The 19,626-nt window shown below is 34.2% G+C and overlaps 1 protein-coding gene across 4 annotated transcripts in view; it reads left to right on the top strand.

The window, feature by feature from the left end:
* The window catches only part of Hdx (highly divergent homeobox), a 202,314-nt gene that overhangs the window by 168,496 nt on the left and 14,192 nt on the right, over positions 1-19,626 (top strand). For 3 of the 4 annotated variants that reach the window (XM_063246139.1, XM_003470966.5, XM_063246138.1), the window contains one exon: positions 16,292-16,414. In XM_063246139.1, coding sequence (XP_063102209.1) covers positions 16,292-16,414 — 123 coding nt within the window. Of the gene's footprint in view, positions 1-7,474; positions 7,644-16,291; positions 16,416-19,626 lie in introns of those variants that run through there. The other variant, XR_010046604.1, reaches the window with a different exon arrangement.

Below are 19,626 nucleotides of genomic sequence, written 5' to 3'. Positions count from 1 at the left end.
GGCACATGGTATAGGCTTAAGGCATGGATAGCGTAATCTCCCTTTCTGTGCAGCCTTAGTATGACACTTGAAACCTGGTAGGGCCCTGCCCAGAGTCCAAGCAACTGGGGAGTTTTTCACATTGCTTGAGTTCTGGTTGGGCCCCTTCCAGTGACACCAAGCAGTTGGGGAATTTTGGTGCACCATGTAGCATGAGCTGAAGGCCTGCACAGAATACTTCACCCAACCATTCAACCTTGATATGACATGCAGAACCTGATAGTGCACTGCCAAGCAACCTCAAGCAACTGGGTAGCTTCAATGTACCAAGAAGGGCGTGCTGAATGTCCACATAGACTACTCCCCTATTTGGGGACCCTCCTAGTGAAGATAAGAACCTAATAAGGCCTACACACGGAGCCCACTTAGCTGGAGAAACTCCCTCAATAAGAACAACCATCCTGAAACCAAGAAAGAACTGAGACTTTGCATTTGGCTGCCCCAGGGGAATACAGGAACATGACAAAAATGAAAGAGCAAAATGCTATCTCAAACTTCCAGTCCATCCCAAATAAGCCTAGAAGAAATGGATCTAGCAGAAAGGTTAAGCCATATACCTACAATTTCTGAAATAACTGAAGTAAAGAAACAACTCCATGAAGCTGTGAAGCAACTCAGCTCAGAAATAATGTCCAAGGTAAAATAAGAAAGAATAAATGCAATAAAAGAAATGTTGAACACATTTAAACAAGAAGTAGTTAAAAAATAGAGGAGCACTGCAACAGGATGGAAACCTTTAAGAACAATATACGAAAGAATTAGAATCACTGAAACAGAATCAAAGAGATACCCAGGAAATAAAAAATTCCATTGAAAGCTGACAAAACCACCTGAATGAATGGGAAGACAGACTTTCAGACTTCAAAGTCAAGATTTTGAAGATAATTATGGAAAATAACAGCCTTTGCTTTCTCCACCACCTTTTTTGATTTTATAGGTTTTTGAAAGCCTATATTGTTATTGTTTTGCGTTCTTGTTATTGTGATTTATTTGTTTCTTTTGTTTTTGTATTTTTGTGTTTTGTTTTGTTTTCCCCTCTAATACAAAAAGGATAGATGTATTTGTGGAGATATATATATATATATATATATATATATATATATGCTATAGATATGCTAGAATTTCTCCTAAAGAGTTTACAAAAGTTGATTTTACTATGTGTGATGGTGTGAACAGCTATTTTGAAGAAAATGAAACATTATGGTAGCCACTGCTGATTACCTATTATCTTGTTTTGAAGTCCAATAATGCTTTTTATTCTTTGTTTTGATTGGTTTTAGTCTATTTTCTATTATTTCATTTCAATATGTGTAAATATATGGACAGGTATTTTGAAAAAAAAAAACAAGAGACTTTTATGTTAGCTATTGCTGATTTCCTATTATCTTGTTTTGAAGTCCTGTAATGTTTTCTTTTGGTTGTTTTTTTTACTATTTTGTTTTGCTTGAATTTATTGTATGTGAAAATATGAACACGTATTTCAAAGAAAACAAGAGACATTATGGTAGTCACTGTTGATTTCCTGTTGCCTTGTCTTGAAGTTCTGTGTTGCTTCACTTTTTCTGTTTTGACCTGCTTTGTTTATTTGCTTTGTTTTATTCTCTTTAAAATTAAAATAATGTTCCATTCTGTTTGTCTGTATCTTGTTGAAGATTTTTGCATCTATGCTCATTAAAGCAATTTGTCAGTTGTTTTCTTTTAGAGCCCTTGCCTGATTTTCAATTCCAGGTAATACTCATTTTCAGGAATTAATTTGTAAGTACTCTTCAAGCCCTTTTATTTCATCTAAGAATTTGAGGAATATTTCATTACCTATTCCCCAAAGTTCTTATAGAATTCAATGCTGAATATATTAGCTCCTGTACTTTTTTGTTAGTAAGCTTTTTTATTAATGATATAATTTTATAAACTATTTTTGAACTCTTCCTTGTTTTCATGTATTCATTGGGTTGGGTTTTGATAACTCATGTGTCTAGGTATCTATTCATTTTCCTGGATTCTTCAATTTAATTTGAGTACAGGTTTTAGATGTAGTTAATAATTTTTCAGTGTCTATTTTGTTTTTGCATTTTTCATTTTCAATTTCATTTATATAGATTTTTTTTCTTTCCTTCTTTCTGTAACTTTGCCTAGATCTTTATCCTTTTGAAGAACAGGTTTTTAAATAATCCTTCATATTAATATTTTACTCTCAATTTCATTAGTTTTCACTTATGTTTATAGCTTTTTTCTTCATACTTGATTTGCATTTGTATTTTTCTTGTGAATTTAGGACCTTGAGGTACATGATTAAATATTTTATTTGGCCTTCCATTGCTTTTCCAAAGTGAACATTGTCAACTATAGATTTTTTAATTATGACTGTTTTCATTGTGTCTTATTGGCTTTGATATGTGGAACTGACATTATAGTTTGATTCCAAAATTTTTTAATAATACTTGATCTTTTTATAACCCATTAGCCACTCTGGAGAGTACTATGTAGTCTTCATGTTTTACATAGTTTCTGTGGATTCTTTTGTTATTTTTTCCAGTTTTTGTCTCACTGTGATCTGATAATATACATAGAATAATTTTGATTACTTTGTATTTATTTAACATGGTGATTTTCACCAGTCATACCTTCTAGATTGAATAATTTCTTTTCATACTGACCCATGCGCATGTCCTGCCCAATATTTGAGGAAGAAATGGTGAATGTTTAGTATTAGGTAAGTCTGATCTCCTCACTTGCTGGGGTACCACTGGTCACAGACTTGCTCATTGGTATAGCCTTTAGGCATCAGGGTTTTTTTTTTTTAGCACTCAGATCTGTATTCCTAATAAGTATTTCTTTAAATTTCCTATTTTCCTTCCAGTGTAAGTTTCTGTTATTGTAGTTGATGTGGTTCTGGATGAGTGTCTAGGTTTTTGTGCCTGATGAACAAAAGTTGGACATAGCATGCAACTGTAAGGAAAAAGCAACAAAGTTGATTTTAGCCAACAGCATGCTTTGAGTGAGTGGATTCATGCCAGTGGAAAGGAAAATGGTACAGGTGCTTCAAATCTTTGAATTTGACTATAAAATGTTTTTAAAAATCTTCAAAAATATTGCACTGGCTCTAGCATGTTTTCCATTAAAATATGATCAATAGAGTGCTGAGCCATATGAGTTATGTCTATTGCAAATGACCTTTACCCTAATTCACTCAGCTATATTTTAATTTTTTCTTATTTTTAAAGATAGTAAAACACAACAAAACAAGACAGAGCAAAGTCAATCAAGACAATGCAGTAAAATTGGTACAGAACTTTAGAGCAGGAAACTGGGATAACAATAATAGCTCCCATAATATATCTAGCTATCTTCACAATAGTCGTCCATTCAGTCAGGTAAAGCAAAATCAACCAAAAACAAAACACTGTAAAACCAATTAAAACAGAATACTGAATAGAGCAGAACAGTTAATCAGAACAAAGCAAAACCGTGAAAATAATATTGGCCTTCAAAGACAAGATAGAAGGAAATCCTCTTTATTTGCTGTATTGCATACTGTCATCTTCCCATGAGATGCTCAGACCTCTGGCCCCAGGTCAGCATAATCAACCAAAGAATACAAGCATTTAGTTGCTTTATGTACCTTAGTTGCTATCAACTTCAGCTGACCTCTAGACCATCCAGTTGCTAACTGGGGTGGCGGGAGACAAAGGCCTTTTGATTCTCAGCCATGCACCAGTAGGCTCACAGGAGACACTGACTTATCCAGAGGGGAGACCTCGCACACCAACCACTGGCACAGTTTACCAGGAAGGCTGGCTCATTGCTTTCTTGGCTGGTCCCACATTCTGCTATAATTAAATGTATTAGTTATAGTCCATATGCAAAATCCTTCAATAAGCTCTGTTAAAGGAAAGTTACTATAGGTCATCCAAGAGTATCTGGCATGCATCTTTATCTCTGGGCAATATGAGATCTTATAAAAAGGTTAAGGTGGTGTCTCTAATGGTGAAGTACTGCCCAGGTTAAGCGTTGCCCAGGTTCAAGTTAATGATAGAATGTTGTCCCACTGGTCCAGTTGTACTTACTATATTAATTTCTTCCTGAAAGATCTGGTCCCTGAAAATCAAGGAGTAATGATGGTGGGGTGTACATTTTCTACAGCTCATTCCTGCCAAATAGGGGCATTGGCAGAGAAAATGCCTGATCCAGAAGGTTAAGGGAGCCAAACTAACCCTCTGAGGCTTTGTTAACGAGCTCTTGAGATGGAGGAAAGTTTTAGTCTTTGGTGCAGATCATCATCTGTATTTCAATGAATGTTACATGAAAATAAACAAATTTGACTAAGAGATTAAATATTCATAGTCCAAATAGTAAGCATATCAGAAGCTCCAGGCCTAGATAAACAAGATTGCATATTCCTGTCCAGTTCGTTGTAAAACGCAACAAAGAATTAGTGTTACACAGGAAAAAATGCCCCTGAGTCTCAAGGTGAAATTTATTTTCAATAGTGAACATATGAGTAAGTTGATTTGCTTCATTTTTACAGTAGTTCCATTTTCTCAAAGTGTAAAATTTCTTTTGCTATCCATTGACACTCACTCAGTTGAATTTCCATAAACAAGCACTAGCAAACAAACATTGATGGTAAGCTGAAAACAATCTTTCCATGGGAATATACAAACCTAATAAGGGTCTACTTTAGTCATATTCTGGCCCTGCTTCCTATCACTTGTGAGTTCAGAGATGACTTCCATGAGAACTATACCAGGTTTTTAAAGGATACCTGGATATTGGCATCATACAGTGAATGCTTAATCTTCAGGATTTGTTTTCAAATAAAGCCTGAATCTTGACTGTGGCCCTGGTTTTGAGTCCTCTTTATACAAAGAAACATCTGGAGACAATGTATAAATGGATATTTGTGCCCAAATGGTGCTTTTGTGGAACAAACCTATGTAAGATTACCTTGATAGGATCTGAAAAGGGTAATCCCTTCCCTGTTAACATGACCCTGGCCATTTAATTGACCTGGCAGTTATAGACATTAACTGACATTGGACATAATAGACATTAAGGACATTAACTGAAAGGAATGGTACAGTTGATATTTGAGATGGTAGGTCATCCTTCCAGTAACTCAAAGCCAATATAAGATATATACAAAAATATACTGGCTGGAGAATGAGTGAAGAAAAAGCCAACAGTGTAGGATTCAATGGGTTAGATTTAAGGTTCTATGTAAGTAATTGCTGCTCATAACTTCCTCAAAGTTAGTCTGTGTGCTACCAAAGAGGGTTTCAGGAAAAATAAGAACAAACCAAAGGATCAATTTATAACTTGGAATAAGGATCTCAAGGGTGAATCCATGGAAAGCAAGAAAAGAAAAAAAAAAAACTAGCTATATAAGACATGCAAGAAGGGACACCCCTTCCAGGTTGGAGCTGCTTTTCCACTTTTACTTAGAGGTAAAAAAAAAATCCAGTTTACTTATCTGACTCAGCAGGTTGGTTGTTGTTGTTTTCTGAAAAGAAACTTGAGACTGTTCACTTGTGTAGAGGTATAAAATGATTGTGCTTTCTCTTCATTTTCTGGTACCTTGAGTGGCTTAGATTTTATATTGGAATGGTAATATTTTTGTTAGATAGGGTCCAAAGATATAAAAAAGAAGACAGTTTGAGATCAAGGAGAAAGAACTACTTAGCATTTCCTGGAATCTGAGCAAGGAGGGTGTATGGGCCTGTTGCTAAGTGGAAAATAGGTACTGCTGTCTCACTTATGGTTCTCAGATCCTATACTAGGTGATAATCTCCTCATGGCTTGACTACTGGTGAAATGACTCTATTACAGGAGAACTAGCATGACATCTATCACTGTTGCCCAAAATGTATTCGTAATGAGTTTGGCCCCTGCCTATTTTCTCATTTAAGAAGATACTGCCTTCTGAGAAGGTATATTTTAGAGCTGTTGAATTGAAGGTGTCATCATATCATGATTGAAGTTCAACTCTTGTCAGAGAAACTGCTCTGAAGGAACCAGATTGCCCAGGTCTCTAGCGACTAGGACATGGTGGCTAGAGGTTTAAATGACACAGTGACCCTAAAGTCGTAGGCTATATGTCTTCCAATAACTGATAAGTGGTATAATGAAGGTAGATTGGTAAAGGAAAACTCCAAACTGACAGTTCAGAGTGAATGGCTATCTCCTTCCAAGCCCACAACGACTGAGAAACAGGATGAAAATTTAACCCAATAGAGGTTAAATTTAAGATTAACTAGGATCAAAACTGAATGAAATTTGTTTATCCATGATATGCAGAGTGACACAAGGCTCCTGCAAGGTGATGAGACTGTCCTTATATGGGAACCACACAGACCACTTGGGCACCATCAGTCACTGTCAGGGCATTCTTTGCTGGCAATGTGGTAAATGACTTCATTTCCTTCTATGGACACAGGTAGCCTCTCTTCTAATGCCAAGAATTGTCATTTGTGTTCAGATAGACTTGTCAAGGATTTGGAGGCTTTTGAGGATCTTCCTTTTGTAGTTCTTTCATTGCTTTCACTTGAAGTACACAGAGTTGTCTCCACTACGCTTTAAATTACCTTGGTTATCCCTAGTGTCATGCTCCTTTTCACGAGCCTTATACATCATGGTCAGCATGGCTTTAGTCTTCCTTTTCTCCTTACTCAATTCCCATTTGTTTGTGTTTTCATCATTTGTTAAAGACCATGTGAGCCAAATTGACTAACTTACTTTATCCTATCTTGTGATCCTCTTGAAGTTTTAAAGTTTACTCCTAATGTCTGAAGTTAACTAGTTAATAAAATACAGTCCCAGGATAAGTTAACCCTCTCTGGATACTGGATTTACATTTGCATATTTATGGAGTGTTTCACCAAGATGATACTAGAAAGTTGCTGGATTTTTGTATAAGAGACCTGAATGATAGTTTAGAGATTATCATAATTTACAGGTCTGGGAATGACCTTGAGCATACCTACTAAAATGGCCTGGAGTTTTAGCCTACCTTTTGTTCTCCCCTTCATATTATAACCCAACCTGAGTTCTTCTTGGGCCCAAATAATATATCAGTTGACTAATTCTCAGTAGATGCAGTCCCAAAGACTTCAAAAAACTTCTCAGGATCCTCAGAAAATGTATTCAGCCCTTCTTTGCATTGCTGAGGGATCTGAATTCAGGTGGCATCACTCATGCCTGCCTGGTTCCAAAGAGGTAGAATGGTGGCAGGGTTAAATGTTAAGTCCCTTGAGTCTAGAGCTTTGAATCTCTCTCTTTGATCACAAACCATCTCCCAAACAATGGGAGATGTGGTACTCTACTGGCTGAAAGCCTCTAGCCAATTATAAAATCACCTAACATCATACTTGGTATGCTTTCCAAAGGTGGTATAATAAGGTTTTTTTCTCAATAAACCCTGACAAATTTTCCTTCACAGATGCCTCCTGGTGTTCCTGGCTGACAGAAGTGTGTAATTTGGCAAGTGGTCCTAAGTCATGCCCCATTGTCTGGAAAGAGGGGACCTGTGTCTCAATTTTTTTCCGTAATCATTACAAGAAGAGTAAATGGAGCTTGCTCACTTGCAAGATCTGAAGAAAGTCTAATGGGTGAGGAACAGTCAATAGCAGTCCAGTAATTAAGGTGGAATAAGTTCCTAGGGAAAGAGGCCTAAAAACTTGGGAAACCATGTGAACAACCATTAGCCTAAGAAAGGTGAGAATTTGGGCCTCGTTGCCTCCAGTAGTGCTGTCAGGACATATCTTTAAAAAATTGGATACTTATATAGTCTTTTCACTATTTCATAGATGCTTCCTCTTTCCTTAGCTTTGCCACATTCCCATTAACACATGACACAAGAAAATATGAGTTTATTGTCAGATGAATGCTTTACAATAGCAATTAAAAATCACGTATCAAATTACATAGATAGATAAACACGATGCCAAATTATCATAAGAATACCAGAACTAAATAAGATGGAGGGAGGAAGAGAGCTGGCATTAGAAAAGTAATCCCAAAAGATTCCAGGAAATTTATCTGCAGTCAAGGCTCAATAAACAGCCTCAGACCCAGAAATGTCATGGAAGATAGTTAAGGAGGACTAGAGTAGAACTCCTCCTGTGGGCTTGTGGGCCTCTCAAACACAGTTTTCACATGCTTCGTCCCACCAACACCTGGTGGACCACCCTGGGCTCCTCTATCCTCTAAATCTTTAAGAAACACTCATTTTTCTAGGGGCTTCGTAGTCTCCTGATACTGAAAAGATTTCCTTAAACTGCATGGGTTCACAGGAAAAGAGAAACTGTGGAGATATAAACTTGCGTGATGCATGAAAGCTTTCTTTATTCCCTAATGACATTTAATGGTCTGACCCAGACCTACAATGAGCTACCAAGGACAATAAAAGTCAAGAAAAGAAGAAATATAAATTCTCCCCAAATGGAGCTTTTAACTCTTGATTGGCTTGTCAAGATGTTACAAGGGATGATTGGGTTCTAGAAAGGTTTTTAGATTCTGATGCATGAAAAACAAAGAATTGGACATGTCATACAATGATAAAGAAAATGCAGCAAGGTTTAACTTAGGTGATAGTAAGCTTGAAATGACCATGTCCATGTCAGTGGAAAGGAAAATGGCATAAGTGCTTGATGGCATTGGACTTAAGAAGTTAAAATGTTGCAGCAGGTCTAGGGTGTTTCCCATTAGGTCTTATAGAACATGATTGGCAATGTGATTGACAGGCTGTCCAGTTATGTTAGCTGTATCATAATACATGTTGTTTTCTATAATTTACTGTTATAATTGGATGCATGAGATATAGTCCTTATTATGGACCTTCAAAGAGATGATTGGAAAGGTTACACTGAGTCATGTAGGAAAATCTGGCATGCGTGCATTTTATCTCTACCTCTGAGTAGTAGGCCTTAAGACAGAGGTCAGAGAGTTGACCATGGGTTGTCTCACAGGTTCAGACAAGTTCAGAGGAGGAGTCTGATAGCCCAGATTATACTACCCATATTACTTTCACTTTATCTTATACCTTCATTTGCAATTAATTCATTCACTGTGTTCTCTTCTTGGCAGAAAGGGCAGAAGAACTGGGAGCCTATTTCAGCAGGTTGGCTGCACCTAAAAATGCTGGAATCCTCCCTTAGAATAGCTGATTCTTTCTCAAAATATCATGTATGACAGACCTGTGGTATAAGGAGATACCATGGTCCAGGTTCAGTTCACTTCCCCTTTCTAAATTCCCTTACTGGATTATGATCCAGTGAGTTTGCCTTTCTGTTTGCCTTCAAATATCTAGTTTTCACTAGATATTTGACCTATCTTGCGCTTGCACTTTAGTGTACTGCTGTCTTGTGGTGCATTTAATGGTACCTTGCTGTTGTCAGCCATCATAGATTTCCAATGGTTAGATTTTAAAAAAGAATTTTCTTAGTGGGAAAGATATCAATGCTCACAGCAAATTACAACAGTATGCAGTGGTATTCAATATGAAATACATGGCAAAGGCTTTTAAAATACAACATTTATTTCTAAATAGAGGTAAAGTGGCCAGATGTAGTGATATATAGCCGTATTTCTAGCTACTTGGGAAGCTGAGGCAAAAAGATCACTTGAGCCCAGGAATTGAGTTCAGCCTATGCAATATGACAGAAACCCACCTCAAAAAATGTGTTGGTAAAGAGGAGACTTTTCTACTGACTCTAATTTTATTTTGAAGTGCAACTTCTCCTGAAGATGGTGTCTATGAATGTAATATACATGTGCTTAAAGAAGTTTAAAAACAATTTCCAGGACAAATACAGAATGAATATGAAAGGAAACAATATTTTCTTAATGTCACTTGTTACTACCTGAAAAGTTTCTTTCAATAGCATACCATGCATAATTTTGTTTTTATTAAATTTTGATATAAGCTATCAATCTCTATGTCAATATAATTTCTGCACCAACATATGCTTGCAAATGTTGTCCCTTTATTAATCAGTATCTTATCTTACGATGAAATTTGAGGTCTTTTGAAATCTTGGTAACACCGTCCTTCCTAATACAAAAATTCTTTTTCAAATTATTGTCAGTGTTCAAAACATAAACTAATTTTAAGATGTTCATAAATAATATCATCTATTCAGAAAAGACAACAGATGTCATTGTCTCAAAACTTTTTAGAACTAAAGTAATTGAAATGTGCTATTCAAAAGATTCTGCTTTCTAAATGTTCATAACATTATCATGTTTTTAAACACTGAACAATCTAAACACACAAGGAAATTGTCTTTTGAATTTGGTTCATTAAGTGATCAAATAACAATATAATTTTGTATTTAAACTGTATTTTTAACCATCTGAATTATAAAATGGCTTTAAGATTCCAAAGAGCAAGTCTTGTTGCTTCTTATGAAGTCTTTGGGCTGTTTTTCTATTGTTCTGTTCTAAAGTACTTGGCTTTTTAATGCTAGTATTTCCAGGAACTGAGTTTTCCTTCTACTCCATTTTTGAAGGCTGCAACTTTACCACAGCTTCCTTTCTGGTCAAACTCAGAAACTTCATGTCATTTTGCTGGACTCTCTGCTTTTGATTCTCAAGATATAGCTGGAAAACAGTAACCATGTCACCACCCCAACATTAGACTTCCTTGAAACTTCTTTCACCAAATTATTCTGCTCCTCTTAATCTGTCTCCTGTAATTTATTTGCACTTGAGCAAAATGCTGACAAATTTTCTGCCACAATATAACCTACATGGCCTGGAGTCCAACTCCCAATGCTGTTTTTGTTCACTATTGAAACATCCTGAGTCTAGTATTTACCAGCTGAAATTCTGTTAGCATTATGGTCTTCTGATATCCCATAAGAATCTCCCATGAAGTTCAGCTTATAAGATTCCAGGGATGTTTCTTCAGCAGGCATCTCCAAACCTTTCTCAATTCTTCCTGTAAGCCAGTTCCAAAAGGCTTCTGAACCACATTATCTTCACTGCAATGACCCCACTCTTCATCCCAAAATCTATTTCAATTACTTTATTTGTCACTGATACATAAGACCCAACACTCAAATTAGAGAAGGAAAAGTTTATTACAACTCACAGTTTACAGAAGTTTTAGTCCACTGTCAGATGGCTCCAAGACTAGGGAGCATGGCAGAGGGGCATGGCACTCAAGAAGTAGTGAGCCATGGAGGTTAGGGGGATATATACTCAAAGTGACTTATCTCTTCCCACTAGGCGCGAACTCTCAACATTACACCCAGCTATAAACCCATCAGTAGACCCATTCAGTATTACTCATTGACGAACCAGTACCAATTGTCACCTCCCAAAAGCCACACCTATCAGCACATGAGGGTTTAGGAGGATGTTTAATTGCAAGCCCTAACAACAGAGTTTTACTAGGTCCCTTAGTTGTCCAGTTTGGGCTCAAATTTGCAATAATCTTCCTTCAGCCTTTTCAGAGTGATAAAATTATAGGCAAACAACATCACTTTTGACTAGTATATCAAAACTTTCACACACTGAGTTAGTCTCTTATTCTTGCAATTTGTTGTAGCAAACTTATGTAATATTTCCTACAGTGCATTAGACATTTATTAATATACAGTAATCCATAGTGAGTTTGGGCATAGCAGAATTTCTAATTGTGATACATCACTAGAATTCCACATTTCCAGGATTTCTAGCCAATCTAAAATAGTTGTAAGACAAGGTGATATGTATAATACCTGAAACATGAATAACTGTGTCAAGAAACATGAGTAACTTAAAGTAGTACCTCAGTCTTGGTAGCAATTAATGTAGCTTACTCAGAAATCAAAGCTACACTTGACATCAAAGGCTTAGCAAAGGTCTTAACAGGAAAAATAAACTAGATTTTGTTCTGTGACATTCAGTGACTGAAATTGCCCTACTAGTTCTTCTCATAAACACTGCATTTGCTTATCTCAAATTACACATAAATTATTGCTTCTAATTTAGGAACTGTTTGAGTTTGCAAAAAGCAGCTCCAAGAAGAAAATACCTACATTAGTAAATTATGTTCATGTAGTTCATATTTTCCAAACGTATTGCAAATACTAAGGAGAGGAAATATTTGGATGAAAAATTAGAAACCTGCATACTAAAAGAGTCTTCGTGGTTTCTGAAATTCTAAATTAATATTTTTAAAATACTTTTTAATGGAGTATGAGTATGGTTCAGAAACATTGTTCATTCAAGAGAAATACTATTATAATGATGGTTATTTCTCCTGTATTGAAATGTCTTCCTAGTCAGCAGTTTCCTCATACTTCCTTGACAACCAATACTAATAAGAGTTTTAGAATTACAGTATCAAAATGTAATACGGCAGAACCATGTTGAATTTTATTATAATGCTTGCTTGTAACATAGATTGTTGTATAGTGGCTGTGGTTAGGCATATAACATGTACAAATGTTTCACTTAATATTAAATGTTATAAAAAGGAATCCATTTTATCAAATAAAATAAATTCTATTCAGAGATATTAAAATAAATGATGCAGGATACAAAATCACATACATGTTAAATACCACAACATCCTCTCAATTGAAACAAGAAAATACTATGAGAATCAAGTAATTTAATGTACATTATGCTTTTCTGAACAAATGTTAAAGTTCCTGTTATATACTTTGAGACCAGTTCTGTAGTTGAAGAGAATATTTCCACCATAGTTTAATGGTTTTATGTTAAGGAGGCTTGCTGTCATTTATTTTTATTTATTTTTAATATGTTTATTGTACGATTCAATGCTTACTAGAGAAAAAAATTAATGCAAAATATACAAATATTGTAAATAAGAATTTACAAGATTGGCTTACAGTTGCCATGTGCAGCATTAGGTGAGGAAAAGTGCAAAAGAGCAGTCTGTGGGCTGGAGATCTGCGGGATTGAGTCCAAGGACTGGATCTAATATAGTGTCCCATGTGAGTCTGAATCAGGCAGGGTCTGTGATGGAAGCCAAACGGTTTGTGTCAGAAGGCTGAAGGCTCTAATGCTGGAAGCTGAAGATTCTGTCCTGGAAGTCATGAGACAATGTCCAAGGCAACATTGAAGCCTGGAGTTATTCCAAAGAAACAGAAGCAAGGCTTCATTCTTTATTTTCTTCTCATTGCTTGGCTGTTGTGTCTGACACTCAGGGTTTGTCTTCTGTAGTAAATCTCTTCAGCCATAGCTGAAACAATGCTGATTCTATTTTGTTGGGTTTACTCAAGTTGACAAAATTAACTATTACATTTATTTTTAACTGTAAACTGACAGATTATAGCTTCATATATTCATGAGGTAAAAACTTGTTATTATTCATAATTACACTTCAGAATAACTAAATTAAACTAATGTAACCTTCAATTCATATATTTACAATTTTGTGGCATTAATAATCTGAATTCTCCTTTGGTTAGTTTTGGATATCCATCTTGTTTACTATATTCGCCACTTGTACTATCTATCTTTGAAAAATTTTGTCACTTGTGAAAATGTGAATAAAATAAGACACTGTGAAACATCTGGAATAGAAGCACAAGGACTATACTACATTTTATCACTTATATGTGCAATCTAAATAATTGAACTCAAATAGAGAGTGGAATGATGGTGATGGTCAAAGGACATAATCTTTTATGAGAAAGGAGGAATGCAGGAGTGAATTTTTGTTTGGTTTGAGCTTTCTACTTCAAAATATTTTGATGAATTTGTTTTGTTTTAGTTTTATAAAGTGCTAATGATCAATGTTAGCAAGAGTGTAAATTTCATAGCACTGAGTTACACTCTCAGTCCACTTGTTTTCCTTTTAAGTGCAACATCTCGTGGTATTGCTCAAAATAGAAGTTCTCTGGCCTCATCTTTTCATGTAGCTGACACCACAGTTGCCTGTCACAATGCCCAACTATATATTTTGTATATTTGATCAGGTTTACTGATGTATGATTACCATGGAGTAAAAATTACTTTAGCTGTACAAATAGGTTAGTTTTGACAAATGGACATAGTTGAGTAAACAGCACAATTTATTTGTTTATTTATTTTTGTCTTTTTCCTTTTTATCGGTACTGGGGATTGAACTCACGACTGCCTGCTTGCAAGGCAGGCGCTTATGCCGCTGAGCTAAATCCCCAGCCCCCTATTTATTTTAACTAATACTAACTTGAACCTTTTCTAGTTTGGAGCTCTTATCAATAAAGGTGCAGTAAATATTTATGTATAATGATTTTAATATATGTTTTAATTTCCTTTTTATAAATACCTAAAAATAGGATGACTGAGTGAGAATGTTGACTTTTATAAGAAATTGCCAAAATGTTTCCCACAGTTTCTGTACTATTTTTCACTTCCTCCAGCAATGTATGAGACACTAATTGTTCCACATTCTCACTGATTCTTGGAATTTTCAATCTCTTTTATTTTAGTTTTCATACCATATTATTAGTAGTATATTATTGTGGTTTAAATTTCTATTTCCTTAATGGAAAACTACATTAAATATTTCTTCAAATGATTATTGATTACATAGTGTTTTCTTTGAAGAGGTATGTGTTTAAATATTTTGCCTGTTTTTTAGACTTCTGCTGATCCTTTAATTGGGCTGTAAGAGTTCTTTATATAATGTGGAAACAAGTACAGTGAACCCTCGTGTTACGACCAGCTTGACACACAAGACAACTTGTGTTATAACTAGAATTTTAGTTTTAACTTAAGACCAAAGTTTTGAGTTGTGACTCAAATGTCAACTGCTTGTGCTTCCACATAGTCTTAGATGCAGATTTAATTCTGATAGAGTTCTGGCAGGAACATTACTCATTCTTTCCCACATGGGGTTAGCTGAGAAATCCTGGGCCAATATTTCTCTAAGGAAACTGAGACCTGCCTGTATACAGGAGAGAGACTTTGAAGGTTGTATATCAGAGCTTGAGCCTCCCATTGACAATTTGAGTTACCATCAGCCCTTGGGAACAAATTGAGTTCATAAGTCAAGGTGTCACTCTTTATTATTAGGTGTGTGAATTGCTAATATTTTACCCTGATGTGTAGTTTGTGTTTTTATGTCCTTTATAGTGTTTTTATTCCAGCGACAACTCTTTTTATGAAGTCTTCTTTTGAAATTTCATATTTTTTTGCTGCATTTAAAAAATTGTTACCTTACCTGAGGTCACAGATATTTCTTTCTGTTTTTCTATAGAAGTTTTATAGTCTTAGATTTTTAGTATACATACTATTTGTTATTAAATGTTTTCTATGATATGAGGTAAGGATTGATAACCTATTTTTTTCAGATGGATTCACACTGTCTGTTTAAAAATCTCTACTTTCTTGACCCATTGTCTAACAATAGCACCTTTGTCACAAATCAATTAAACATATATTTGTGGGTCAATTTCTGGGTTCTCTATTCTATTTCATGTGCCTATATGTCTACCTTTATATATGTATTGTATTTTCTTGATAATATCAACTTTAATGGTAAATTATTCAGAAAGCTTTCATGCTTATTATCTTATTTGTCTTCTATAGCCCCCAGAGCTAAACTTTAAACTTTGGGTTACCCATGTAACAACTACTCTACTAATGAATAACACAGTCACAGAAAAAGTAGTCCATTTACACAAATTTACATAATTATCCATAGACCTAACACTAGAATACTCCTAAAGCCTAGTCCAATATTCTGTTGCTACAAAGATAGCAAAAATACTGATGACTATTATCAGTGGTATACTTGGAGATACTTTCTAGATAACAGATTTCACTAATGATGTTTTCTAAATAACAGAATTTACTAATGTTAGTTTGATCAGCAAACTACATACAGTTTTGGTTATTTCAACCATTCCTTGATACAAAATATCCTTTAAAATTATCATTATTTGGTTTTTTAAATGATATGTTCAGTGTTGGTGCATCTGCTGTTAGCCTTTAATTTGCCTATTTTTAATCTTAAACCAAACACTGGCTAGGTGTGATACAAGAAGGATCTTTCCAAGCAGAAAACTATTTCTTTTATAAATGAAATTCGATTATATTTTTAACCTAATCAATATTCTTTGTTGGCGATTTATTTTAAAAAGCAGCCTTTGAGTTAGGAGTATAGTTATATTCTGTGATTTATATTTCTTTATACTAAAATGATAGTTTCTTTAGTTTTCTTATTTGACTATTTTAGTTTTATTGTGTATCAAACATGTGCAATCCTAACTTTGCATGTGATGATTTTATTGTTCAATATTTTCTTCTTTAGAATGAAGAATTCAGATTCATTGAAAATGAACTAGAGATTCAGAAGAAAAAATACTTTAAACTTCAAACTTTCGTTAAAAGCTTGATATTAGCTATGAAAGCTGATGATAAGGAACAGCAACAGGTGGGTTCCAGGAGTAACTAGAAAACTACAGTGTATCATGTTGAAAATGACATGTTCTACCTCACTTCTTCCTAACTTTTTATTTTTTTACTTCATTCCTGTTTGCCACAGAGAAAGTATTATTATTTGGAGACTATTTCTAAACACAATGTTCTTGAGATAGGTTTTCAGAATTTTTTATGTTGCTAGATTTTAAAATAAAAATAACTGATTATCATTATTACAAGAGTGACTTTAAATAGGGTAGAACTAATTCCAAAATGATTTTTAAAGATAGTACTGGAAATGTTTGTGGAGAAAGGGCTGTCTTAATGGAAGAGGCATATTGTAGAAACATTTTGTTAATGATAGAGGTCAGGCTTTTGTTTAGTTTTATATGTGTCTTAGTTATCCACCGTCCTTACTAAAATTTACAAATGTCTAGGTATCTTTTATTCTACAATCTGGTGTTCATTACTAAGGAAATACTAAACTAATTTGTGAGTTGTTTTGTGACTATGAAATGTAACTTACTTTTCTCAAGTGTTCAAGTCTTCTAATCCAAAGGTGAAATGTTTTTGATTGTTGCTATGAATTTTTATTCATAAATTCCTCTGAATTACATTTTCTGTCTCATATTTTATGTCAAATCTATAAGATAGATAAATAGGCTTGAAAATAATGACAGTATTATATTAAATATTACATTTAACTAAATGATAACAGGTTTGCCTGTAAGTTGTATAATGCCATCTTGATACTTTATCAGCAAATTTCTATATTAGTATTTTGAGATAAATGTGATCATTTAAAAAGCAGTGTCATAGGTTTTTATCCAGTAAAAAATGTGGAAAGTACAAAAATTCACCCTTTAAACTCAAATGAGACTACACATACATAACCTATCTCAGATATCTCCAAGGGAAAGAGAGTAGAGGGGCAATGCCCGACATTTTTGACACTGGAGGCTGGCTTTGTGAAAGACAAAATTTTCAATGGACTGGGAGGATTAGCTTCTGTTTTATTTGTATGTGTTTGTTATACACAATGGTTGTTTTCCTCAGCTCTAGGACTATGTCCTCAACTCCACCTCAGATAAGTAGACATTCAATTACCATAAGGATCAAACAACCTAGATCCTTTACATTTGCAGTTAAGAGTATGGCTCATGCTTTTATGATAATCTAATATCACTGCTAGTGTGACAGAAGGCAAAGGTCAGGAAGTAATGGAAAGTGTAGATACATTGAAGTTTGACTGACTCACCTGTCCCTCACCTGTTTTGCAGTCTATTATGTCTAGTTTCTCACAGACGAGAGTTCAATATTTGTCCATGGCCTGGGAATTAGGGACCCTTGAATTAGAGTGTTAACATACTTATTCCTTTTCGATTTTAAATGAATAAAATTATAGATCTTGAACATGGTTGCATGAGTACAGTAAATTTTAAATAACTGTACAAAAATAGTTCCAAGCATAGGACTAATTTCACATGTTGAACTGATCTCAACACTGCCAAGTTTTGAATGTAGTTATATGTCCAGTTGCCTAGCAGTTATGCCTGTCTTGCTCATCTAGGAATACCTTGTGAAACTCATTTTATTTCTTGATTATAATTGTCCCTTGGCTTTTCTTTTATAGGGACAACTAACTTATTAATAAAAGTAACGATTGTATTTTATTTTTCTCCTTTCTTACTTTTTTTCTGAAATATTCTAATGAATTAACGTGTGGACCAGAAGTTTGCCAAAAGATAATAAAAATTGTACTAAATGTCATATTCCATATAATCAGCACCAAAATAGAAACTAATTTTAAATATTTTCATAAAGGAGATTTATTTTAATGGATCTCGAACTATATCAGACAACAATAGTATTCTACAAAACTAATCCATGTAGTCTCTTAAATTGCTGATTTTTTTTATTTAAAGAGAAAAAAGAAAGGACATAAAAAAACAAAGCAGTAAAAGGTTACAAGTAATACAGAATTTTAAGAAAAATATATACAGTAAGAAATCATTAGTTAATAGGTTACATATTGTCATCTTAGAAACAGTTGTCCAAATTATAAAATTAAAGGGTATAAAGTGGACATTCACAAAGTGAGATTGGAGATAGTTCCGTTCAGTGATCCAACAAAAGCTCAGTAATATGGTTTTCCATCCTACACACTCAAACATACATGAAAAGAGAGGAAAGGAAGGTGGACTAAGGGAAATTACTGATTTTTACTACAAAATATTTAGCAGCTTATTTTTGGAAATATTTTTTTTCTAAATAATAAAAAGCAACTGTCATGTTATTAGGGATTGGCATATGCCTGCAAGCACTGAGGAAGCTGAGGCAAGAAGGTCACTATAAGTTAAAGGATGAGTTGACCTACATAGAGAGTTCAAGTTCAACTTGAACTAAATAGCAAGATTCTATCTCAAAAACTCAAAAGAAATAAAATAAAAATCTTCAATGTTTTTCAATTAATCTTGCTTCGGGTAAGTTGAGTGAAATGAGTCTTCTACATAATTTTCTTCTTTTTTATTATTACCTTATGAAAAAATAAAGTTTTATAACAAAAAATGTGAAAATAACAGTAGTTAATAAACTATCATTATCATTTGGTTTACAACTTATTCTCTGGGCATTCACAGAATATTTTGGTCCAATCAAGGAATTCGGAATTTAAAAATATGTGATACTCTCTGACTGAAGTATTAAATTAGCCAAACATGTTCGTTTAATCAATAGCTATCATAAAATAAAAATAATGTTGACATGGTTGATCTACATCACTAGCTTTTGTCTTTATTCTCCTAATAATTCTTTATGTAATCCTAGAAAGATCAATTACTTTATTTGAATTTAAATTTCTTCACTTTGTAAGAAAGGATAAAAATGATTAACATTATATAACTTGGCATTCACAATTTAAGATCTAAAATAAATGTTGTAGAGACTGGCTACTTATTTGGGGAAAGTTTTAATTATCTCTAGGGAAGAATAGCAGTTGATTAGATTTTTAATTTTTTTTTATTGATGAGGAAGCTATAAGGAAGGCTAATTGTTTTTACTTTGATCTTTGTGAAAAATGCAGTCCCCAAAACTGACATATTCCAAAGATTGTTCTCATAGTACAAGTTTTGCAGTCCAGTAAGTTATTAAAAGAATTTTGAAGTAGACTTCATACATTAGAACACCATATATGTTCTCAGATTTTAAACTTTTTATATTTTTTAC

This window comes from Cavia porcellus, unplaced genomic scaffold (assembly GCF_034190915.1).
Source record: "Cavia porcellus strain 051 isolate PalLab524CR breed Dunkin Hartley unplaced genomic scaffold, mCavPor4.1 scaffold_3, whole genome shotgun sequence".
Classification (NCBI taxonomy): Eukaryota; Metazoa; Chordata; class Mammalia; order Rodentia; family Caviidae; genus Cavia; species Cavia porcellus.
Note: the sequence above shows the minus strand (reverse complement) of the source record. Positions and strands in the feature narration are given on the sequence as shown.